This window comes from Dendrobates tinctorius, unplaced genomic scaffold (genome assembly GCF_039654945.1).
Source record: "Dendrobates tinctorius isolate UK_male_01 unplaced genomic scaffold, ASM3965494v1 ptg000167l, whole genome shotgun sequence".
NCBI classification, from domain to species: domain Eukaryota; kingdom Metazoa; phylum Chordata; class Amphibia; order Anura; family Dendrobatidae; genus Dendrobates; species Dendrobates tinctorius.
The window spans coordinates 1,252,629-1,263,377 of NW_027361834.1; the positions used below are offsets into that span (position 1 = coordinate 1,252,629).

The 10,749-nt window shown below is 46.4% G+C and overlaps 1 protein-coding gene across 1 annotated transcript; it reads right to left on the bottom strand.

The window, feature by feature from the left end:
• Positions 1-813: 813 nt before the first annotated feature.
• LOC141053701 (paraneoplastic antigen Ma2-like) lies at positions 814-1,725 on the bottom strand. The gene has a single exon (XM_073550738.1). It carries the CDS (start codon positions 1,723-1,725, stop codon positions 814-816), a length of 912 nt encoding a protein of 303 aa, XP_073406839.1.
• Between the last annotated feature and the right edge of the window lie 9,024 nt (positions 1,726-10,749).

A 10,749-nucleotide genomic window follows, 5' to 3' on the forward strand; every position in this document is an offset into this window, starting at 1 on the left:
CATGTCCAGCATTCTGCCCCCAGCGTCCAGCATTCTGCCCCCATGTCTGCATTCTGCCTCAGCCTCCAGCATTCTGCCCCAGCTTCGAGCATTCTGCCCCATATCCAGAATTCTGCCCCAATCTCCAGCATTCTGCCCCAGCGTCCAGCATTCTTCTGCCCAATGTCCAGCATTCTGCCCCGTCTCACAGTCTGCCCTCATATCCAGCATTCTGCCCCCAGCATTCTGCCCCCCAGCGTCCAACATTATGCCCCAACATCCAACATTATGCCCCCAGCGTCCAGCATTATGCCCCCAGAGTCCAGCATTATGCCCCCAGCGTCCAGCATTCTGCCCCATGTCCAGCATTCTGCCCCCAGTGTCCAGCATTCTGCCCCCAGCATCCAGCATTCTGCCCCCAGCGTCCAGTATTCTGCCCCATGTCCATTCTGCCCCCAGCGTCCAGCATTCTGCCCTCAGCGTCCAGCATTATGCCCCAGCGTCCAGCATTCTGCCCCCAGCGCCCAGCATTCTGCCCCATGTCCAGCATTCTGCCCCAGCATCCAGCATTCTGACCCCAGCATCCAGCATTCTGCCCCATGTCCATTCTGCCCCCAGCGTCCAGCATTCTGCCCCCAGCAACCTGCCCCCAGCATTATGCCCCAGCGTCCAGCATTATGCCCCCAGCGTCCAGCATTCTGCCCCCAGCGTCCAGCATTCTGCCCCCAGCGTCCAGCATTATGCCCCCATCTCACAGTCTGCCTTGGGCCCCCCCCCGGATAGCCGCTCTCAAAAGAAAAAAAAATTTCTTCCTATTGTAACACCCTTTTATGGCTACCACTGTACCCTAGGCCGCTGGGCAAATGGATCATGCGGGAGAGATCCTCTGAGTATCTGTTCCAGACGACACTGATCAACTTCTTTAGGGCTGACTCCACCTTTAGATACTATTCTATGAACCAGCTTGTCTAACCGGTAGAGATAGTCAGACATCTTCTCATCTGGCAGTTGGTAGGTGGTACGGAGTTTATAGAGAAGATCAGTAGCATCTTCGGGGGATCCAAAAGCATCTTCTAAAGCACTCATATAATCTTGATAAGTTGCTTGTGGCCTGTTCCGCCAAACAGCCTGCACCACTTCCATAGCAGTACCCCTCAAGCTTTCTACTATTCTCTGCTTCTTTACTGCATCCGTGTACTGCCACTCTTCTAAGCACAGCAAAGTGACATCCCTCCAAGCATCATATCCCTCTTCTCCAGCAGTGGTGGGGAGGGCACCCGAGACAATTCTTAGAAGACGGTAATTCCCCTCTGGCTGCATCTTTGCAAATTGACTGACTAATTGTCCCATAGCCATCATAAGCACATCTGAAGTAGAGGGCGAAACTTCACTAGTCTTTCTAGACTGAAGGGTTGATTCCTGTTGCCAGGTCTCCACTTCGGACTCAATAGGCCAAGTGATCCTCCATTGTCGACCATACTCTGGGGACACAGCTATCATGGATGGGAAATATTCCTTCCTCAAGATCTGCCCAGTTGAGATCAGGACTGTGGGTAACTGTCCCCTTTTTTCCTTTCGGCGGTCGACCACTTTAGGGTGGGCAAGTTCAGTGAGTCGGTTAACTATTTTCAGTATTTCCTCATCAGACGCATCACGAAGCTCACCACTCACTGCAAAGCTTTGTTTAGCTGTAACATCCATCTCTCCGCACCACAAATACGCTTCTTGCTCTGTTAAAGTCTCCATAGTAAATACTCCTGTGTTAGTTCTGGATCTTGGCAGTGCCTCCACTGTAACACCCTTTTATGGCTACCACTGTACCCTGGGTGTTATGGGGAGTCTCACCTCTTCTGTACGCAGTGCCTCCACCCGAATCTTGATTGGAGCTCTGTCTCTGGGCTGCAGAAGGACAGTTATCTTCTGCCAGGGGCTGATTCGGGAAACCCCTGCCACAGCTCGGTACACACTCAGGAAGCAGGAGTAAAACAGTTTAACAGATTTATTACTATGAAGCAGAATTAAAATGGATTTACAGGAATAAACATACAATGCGATAAACTGTGCTCTATAAAAGTCATATACACATCACAGACTAATTAAACCCCAACCCTGCAAATATAACATGGCCAATTCCCCCTCTTTTGCATTTACTCAGTCCGACCATTGGGGCCCAGTTGCCGCGGATGTTGGCGCGCAAAGGAAGGTTGGCGCGCAAAGTAGAAAACTTAGGTGCACTTAAATGAACGTTGCTGTCAATAGTCTCGGTTGCAGTGTACTCACTGTAAGTCGTGCTGATAGAATCACAAGTCTCAGCAGAACACTCACTGTGTCTCCAACAATCAGAGGATTCTTTAGACTCCAGCTGAGGGCTGCATGATTTAGACCTTTATCCGATGGCAGTGTCGGCAGGACTCTCTGGATCTTTGCTCTCTCTGGCAACACGGGTATCTCCGTGGGGTCCCCCACACTCTGCAACTTAGGGGAATCAAGATCCACACCGCTCTGTCTCTCATAACCAGCAGCAGCCACGTTCTCTCTCCTCTCTCTCTGTACTTTCACTTTCTCCTCAGTGTCCTCCCCCAAGTCCCTCCTCCTCCCTTCTTCTATCATCTCACTGGAACAAGGATCCCTGGGAGTTGTAGTCTTCTGCCACTCAGGAGAAAAGCGATTAGTGTCTGTAGGTCCCTGTTTAACAGCCACTACAAAACTCTCCTTAGAGTCTGTAATCTCCAGCATGCCGGTGGATGCTCTGACAGTTCCCTGTGCAGGTGTTACATTACCTTGTTATCTGGCCGTGCTCCAGCAGCGAGGCTCCGTCCCTCTCCCAGTCCCACGTGGCACACTGGCTGAATGAGGAAGTGGAGGAGCAGAGCAGTGTGTGACGTCAGGTGAGGGCGGCGCTGTGGCTGGACCATTGTGCAGGGGGGGATTGCGGGGCTGGCTGGACCATGGTGTGGGGGGGGCCTGCCCGAGGGGCCTAGGGGGCCCGGCAGGCGCTGAGTCTTAATTTAAAATAAAGCTGCTGAAGCCTGAATAAAATGTAGGGGGCTGCCAGCGTGGTCGGGCCCCCCTAATCACCGGGCCCCATACACATGTAAGGGCTGTCATGCCCTGATGGCGGCCCTGGGTGGCCCATTCTCCAGACCTGAACTCCATTGAAAACCTCTGGAATGTAATCAAGAGGATGATGCAGAGTCACAACAAAAAAGAACTGCTTACATTTTTGAGCCAGAAGCAGTGTGAAAGACTGGTGGAAAGCATGCCAAGACACATGAAAGCTGTTTTTAAAAATCAAGGTTATTCCACAAAATATTGATTTCTGAACTCTTCATGAGTTAAAATATTAGTATTGCTATTTCTAAATGATTATGAACTTGTTTTCTTAACATTCTTTGAGGTCTGAAAGTACTGTTTGTTTTTTAATTTTGACCATTTCTCTTTTTCAGAAAAAAAAAATCTCCATCAAATCCGTATCAAAAAAGCGCTGATTTTCAACTGCGTTTTCTGCCAAGAAAGGAAGAATCCACATAGATTTTTACAAGAGCAAATCCACAACGTGTACAAGAACCCTTGTGCCTCACATTGGAAACGGGACACACTTCCCAGTGGCAGACATATCATTGATGCAACCTGTGCAGTCACACAGGGTTCCAAAAGCTACTGTAATAGAGGGGGCCACTACCACCTCCATAGCAGAAACCAGCTTTTATCACAGACCCAAAGATGGGCAAATATACTATTCTGGCAAAAGGGGCCACTTCTGTTTGTGTCCTCTCCTGATCACTGTTACTGGTGAGGCGCTCACTAACATTGTTTATAGGGAAAGTTCCTACCTCGGACACTGGTATGGGGGCACTCTTTTGTACTGTTTATGAGAGCGCATTAGAGCTGCCACTATTCATAGCTGTTTCTGGTTGTGTTCGCTCTTCATGTCTGGCATTATGAGCACTCAGATTATTGTCACTGGCAGATCTTAGATTAGCATTTTTCATCACATCAGTTCTTACCAGGGACACTCATGTGGGCACTCTCTTCTTCTTGTTGCTCTTTATGGGGGCACTCTCTTCTCCTGTTGCTGTTTATGTGGGCACTCTCTTATTCTTGTTGCTGTTTATGTGGGCACTCTCTTATTCCTGTTGCTGTTTATGTGGGCACTCTCTTATTCCTGTTGCTGTTTATGGAGGCACTCTCTTCATCCTGTTGACCTTTATGTAGGCACTCTCTTCTTCCTGTTGATCTTTATGTAGGCACTCTCTTCCTGTTTATGTGGGCACGCTCTTCCTGTTTATGTGGGCACTCTTTTCTTTCTGTTGCTCTTTATCGGAGTAAAGAGAAAACAGCTGCACTCTAGGAAATTTTGATTTTCAATGCAAACATTTTTTTATTGAAGACACCACAGGGGAAAAGTGCGTGTCTTCAATAAAAAAAATGTTCGCATTGAAAATCAAAATTTCCCAGAGTGCAGCTGTTTTCTCTTTACTGGATGACCCTCTGGACTAAGGTCCAGGTTCAGCTCACACCGACCTCATATCCACAGAGTGCACGCCTTGTCTGTATCACTGCTCTTTATCGGAGCACTGTTCTTTTCCTATCGCTCTTTATGTGGGCACTCTCTTCTTCCTGTTGCTGTTTATGTGGGCACTCTCTTCTTCCTGTCGCTCTTTATGGGGACACTCTCTTCTTCCTGTCACTTTGTATGGGGGGACTCTCGTCACCTTGTTGCTGTTTATGTGGTCACTGTCTTCTTTCTGTCGCTCATTATGGGGTACTCTCTTTGTTTTGTTGCTGTTTATGTAGACATTCTCTTCTTCCTGTCGCTCTATTTGGAAGCACTCTCTTCTTACTGTTGTGGTTTATGTGGGCACTCCCTTATTTCTGTCGCTTCTTATGGGGGCACTCTCTTCTTCCTGTCACTCTTTACGGGGGTACGCTCTTCTTCCTGTCGCTGTTTATGTGGGCAATCTCTTCTTCCTGTCAATATTTACGTGGGAACTCTCTTCTTCCTGTCACTGTTAATGTGAGCACTCTTTTCTTCCTGTTTCTATTTATGGGGTACTTTCTTCTTCCTGTCGCTGTATGTGTGTAAACTCTGTTATGATAGTGTAGCAACTCACTTGGGTAAATAGGTAACACATTAAAAACTGTACAGACTAGAGATCCTGACCCCTCAGTCCCTAGTGATTCTTGCGTGAGCGGAGATAGCCCTAACCTCAGACTAGACTATGGCAACTTGGACCTATGCTGCCTGAAAGAGCAAAGAACTGGAGAGCAGAGCAGAGTGCAAATTACCTACAGACGGGTAGTGTGCTGAAATAGAAAGATATCCCAGAGTGAGTAAAACAATCCACGAAATACAAAGGATTAAATATGTACTGTTAGAGAATATGCCGCCTGCTTCCTAAAACGAAACAGAAGATAGATGCAGGGTAAAGAACATAAACAGCAGAGAGATAAGCCCAAGCTGGTCTTTCACTGGCTGGCTTTAACTGCAGCAGTATGACTAGACATCCAAATAAGACCATCACTTGCACGAAATACCAGCTGGGGAAAAGTATATAATGCCGCACTGAGAGGTGATAGGGCAGACAAATGAGTAAATCAAAACACCTGTTACCTTAAAAAGACTGAAGCAAGGATAAAAGAAACTAAACAAGTGGAGAAAAGGTGTACCTGCCTGGGCTCGTTGGATAGAGAAGCCGATCACAAAGCACAGGCTCAAGGGTTTGAATCTAGACACATAACACTCACTTGTTGCTGTTTATGTGGACTGTTGTGAGTTCATTTTCCCCTTCACCATTGAGGTCTGATGAACTCCCTCTTCTGGTGAAGGAAGGTAGTGAGGCTGATCACCAAGCACCTGAGCAGGATGATGGTGACTGGAATTGCTGACTGGATATAAGGCAGCCGACGCCCTTCTGCCTGGCTGGTGATTTCTCTGAGGGATTCTAGGAGACCAGTCTGATTCCTGCTCCTCAAAAGCTAAGTTTTCTGCTCTGCTTTTTTCATTTGTGTTTTGGTTTTGTTTTGCCTTGTTTTTCTGGATTTCTTCCATTCACGGCTGGGGTGAGCTGAATTCCTTTTTGCTCTGTCTTCAGAAAATACCTGAGTACTGATATAGTCTTTTTGAAGCCTAGCGTCTTCAGGACTTTTTTCCCTATCAGTCTGTTGGCTCTTGTTTTGATAGGGTTTTGGCGGATTGCAGACAGCAGCTTTTCTATCCTGTCCTATTTAGTTAGCTTGGGCCCCATCATTTGCTCAGCTTATCTTTCTATCTGTGCGAGTGTTTTTTCATCTTGCTTCACCGTCATTATATGTTGGGGGCTGCCTACTGCTTTGGGGTCTGCTCTGGGGCAGTTTAGATTTCCCTTTCTGTCTTTAGGCTATTTAGTTCTCCGGCTGTGATCGAGGGGTCTAGGGCACCGTAGGAACCCCCCACGGCTACTGCTAGTTGTTGTTGATAGGTTCAGGGGTCTGCAATCCGATAGCTGCCAACTTCTCTGGTTTTCTGGACTTAGCTAGTATTTCTGTTTTTGCCTCCTATGGTGACTCATTCATAACAGAATCACCAGCACTACCGCAGATCCTAGGGTACTCAATAGCAGGAAGGAATTGTAAAAAAAAAAAAAAAAAAAGTGTACATTTTTTCCTCTATATCTCTGAGGCCGTAGGGGGAATTTTTTTTCTCTCAATGGAGATAAAGCAATTGTCTGATCGTGAGGAGCAGCTCGCTGCGGAAGTGCGGGGAATTTCTGCCTACCTTGCTCATTCACATGCTGCTGAACCAAAGATCCCTACTCCTGATGTGTTTTTTGGGGATCGGTCTAAATTTTTTAATTTAAAAAATAATTGTAAATTTTTTTGCCTTGAAGCCTAACTCGTCAGGGAGCTCCGCGCAGCAGGTTAAAATTGTCATCTCTTTCCTGCGTGGCGATCCCCAGGATTGGGCGTTTTCTTTGAAACTAGATGATCCTATTCTGACTAATGTGAACGCATTTTTTCAAGCCTTGGGGTTGTTGTATGACGAACTTAATGCTATTGATCAGGATGAAAAGACCGTGTTGGCATTGATCCAGGGTCGAGATTCTGCAGAATTGTACTGTCAAAAATTCCGAAAGTGGGCGGTCCTTACTACATGGAATGATAATACCTTGGCAGCTCTCTTTCGGAAGGGTTTGTTAGAAGCCGTAAAAGATACTATGGTGGGATTTCCTGTTTCCTCTGGTCTTGACGATTCTATGTCATTAGCCATTCAGGTTGATCAGCGTTTACGTGAATGCAGGACTGCACGAGAGGTGTTGCCACCTGTTGAACAAGTGTCTGAACCTATGCAATGTGATAGAGTTTTGTCCTGGGAGCAGGAGTTCAGAAGGTGTAATAAGCTGTGTTTTTTTTGTGGAGATGCCTCGCATATTATTTCTGTCTGTCCTAAACGAGAGAATCGTTTTGCACACACGTTTTCTGTGGGTGGTGTTCAACCTAAGTTTCTTCTGGCAATTACTCTGATCTGCTCCCTGTCCACATTTTCCACCAAGGCTTTTGTGGATTCGGGAGCAGCCCTGAACCTAATGGACTTGGATTTTGCTAAACGTTGTGGATTTCCGATGACACCTCTGCAGACGCCTATCCCTTTGAGGGGGATTGATGCTACTCCTTTGGCGAAAAATAAACCTCAGTTTTGGACCCAGGTGGTAATGCGGGTCGCCCCAGACCATCAAGAAAATTGCAGATTTTTGGTGTTGCATAATTTGCATGATACCATTGTTCTGGGGTTTCCCTGGTTGCAAATTCATAATCCAGTTTTGGATTGGAAATCTGTGTCTGTGGTGAGTTGGGGTTGTCGGTGTGCCCTTAATGAGGCTCCAGTTTTTTCCACCTCTCCTCAGTCGCTTGATGATCCTGACTATTTGGCGGACTTTTATGATGTATTTAGTGAGAATGAGTCTGCGTCTTTGCCTCCTCATAGGAGTTATGACTGTGCAATTGAACTGAGCCCGGAGTGTAAAATTTCCCAATGGTCGGCTCTTCAATTATTCTGTACCCGAGCACGAGGCTATGCGATCCTATATTAAGGAGACGTTGGAGAAGGGTCTTATTAGACCATCCTCTTCACCCTTAGGTGCCGGGTTTTTTTCGTGGCCAAAAAGGATGGTTCATTAAGGCCTTGTATTGATTATCGTGCCCTCAACAAAATTACTATTAAATATCAGTATCCGTTACCCCTGATTTCGGATCTATTCTCCAGAGTTAAAGGTGCTTGCTGGTTTACCAAGCTTGACCTCAGGGGGCCATATAATCTTATCCGCATTAAGCATGGGGATGAATGGAAGACGGCGTTTAATACTCCGGAGGGACATTTTGAGTACCTGGTGATGCCTTTTGGGCTCACTAATGCCCCTTCTGTCTTCCAGTGCTTCATGAACGACATTTTCCGAGACTTTGTGGATAAATTTTTGATTATCTATCTGGATGATATTTTGATCTTCTCCAAGGATGGGGATTCTCATGTGGAACATGTTCGGACTGTGTTCCGGATCTTGAGGGAGAATTCCCTGTATGTCAAAGGATCGAAATGCCTTTTTGGGGTACAGAGGATTTCATTTTTGGGATTTATTTTGTCTCCGTCAACTATTGAAATGGACCCGGCCAATGTACAGGCCATTTATGATTGGTTTCAGCCCACTTCTTTGAAGGCCCTCCAGAAGTTTTTGGGTTTTGCTAATTTTTATCGGAAATTTATAGCAAAATTTTATAGTATTGCCAAGCCATTGACTGATCTGACTAAGAAGGGTGCTGATGTGTTGAATTGGTCTCCGGAGGCTGTTTCTTCCTTTCAGGCGCTGAAGCGAAGATTCACTTCTGCCCCGGTTTTGCGGCAACCTGATGTCTCACTCCCGTTCCAGGTAGAGGTGGACGCTTCTGAGATTGGTGCAGGAGCTGTTTTGTCCCAAAAGAATCCTGTAACATCTAAAATGAATCCCTGTGCTTTCTTTTCCCGAAAGTTCTCTCCATCTGAACGTAACTATGATGTGGGGAATCGGGAACTGTTAGCCATAAAATGGGCATTTGAGGAGTGGAGACATTGGTTGGAGGGAGCTAAACATCAAGCCGTGGTCCTCACTGACCACAAGAATTTGATTTACCTGGAGTTGGCCAAACGCTTGAACCCTAGACAGGCTAGGTGGGCCTTGTTTTTTACACGTTTTGATTTTGTGGTCTCTTTTCTTCCTGGCACTAAGAATGTCAAGGCTGACGCTCTCTCTAGGAGCTTCTTTGCTGATTCTCCTGTGGTGACCAAGCCTGCTACCATCTTAGGCGAAGGGGTAGTTCTTTCTGCCATCTCGCCCGATTTGAGACGGGCTCTGGAAGAGTTCCAGGAGGACAAACCTGAGCGTTGTCCCAGTGGAAAGTTGTATGTTCCTGACCAGTGGAAGAAGAGAGTGATGTCTGAAGTTCATTGCTCTGCATTGGCTGGTCATCCAGGTATTTTTGGTACTAGAGATCTGGTGAGTCGGTCTTTTTGGTGGCCCGCCATGTCTTGTGATGTCAGGAATTTTGTGCAGTCCTGTGGGACTTGCTCCCGGTCTAAACCTTGTTCTCGCTCTAGTGGGTTGTTGATGCCTTTGCCGGTCCCCAGGAGGCCATGGACCCATATTTCAATGGATTTCATCTCTGATATGCCTGTCTCTCAGAGAATAAAGTATAGGAGTAACCCCGGCACACTAATAACATGAAAGTAAAGTCTTCTCAACGACAGTCTTTAATTGTTGTGATTTTATTGATTGTGAAAAAAAAAAAAGGGTGGTGTTACAATCCAAAAAAGGGTGGTGTTACAATCCAACGTTTCAGCTCTACATCTCGAGCTTTCATCAGGGATATGACTAGATCCTTGGTTTTGAGGTGTGTGTATAAGTGGTTTAGGTTTGCCTTTGTAATCCAGCTGCTGGAACGGTACCTATAGTAACCACGATGTGTAGGGTCAGCACGTGACTCCCGTCCTTGTGTCCTAAATCTAGTCAGGTGTGGAGCACTTCCGGCCTCCTCCACACCTGACTAGATTTAGGACACAAGGACGGGAGTCACGTGCTGACCCTACACATCGTGGTTACTATAGGTACCGTTCCAGCAGCTGGATTACAAAGGCAAACCTATACCACTTATACACACACCTCAAAACCAAGGATCTAGTCATATCCCTGATGAAAGCTCGAGATGTAGAGCTGAAACGTTGGATTGTAACACCACCCTTTTTTGGATTGTAACACCACCCTTTTTTTTTTCACAATCAATAAAATCACAACAATTAAAGACTGTCATTGAGAAGACTTTACTTTCATGTTATTAGTGTGCCCGGGTTACTCCTATACTTTAGTCTTGTTTTTTCCCAGAGCACCTAAGTTGGGGTTTGAGCCTGTCATATCTACTTTATATATGTCTCTCAGAGAATGACTGTTATTTGGGTGATTTGTGATAGGTTCTCTAAGATGGTTCATCTTGTACCACTCCCTAAGTTGCCATCTTCCTTTGAGTTGGTGCCCCTGTTTTTGCAACAGGTGGTTCGCTTGCAGGGGATTCCTGAGAACATTGTATCTGACAGAGGAGTTCAGTTTGTGTCTAGATTTTGGAGGACTTTCTGTTCCAAACTGGGAATTCAGTTGTCCTTCTCCTCTGCTTTTCACCCTCAGACCAATGGGCAGACGGAGAGAACAAACCAGACCTTGGAGTCGTATTTGAGATGTTTTATTTCCGCTGATCAGGATGATTGGGTTTCAT

Coding starts and splice junctions, on each gene's coding strand:
- LOC141053701 (XM_073550738.1), bottom strand. CDS start 1,725: ATGGAGACTTTAACAGAGCAAGAAGCGTATTTGTGGTGCGGAGAGATG.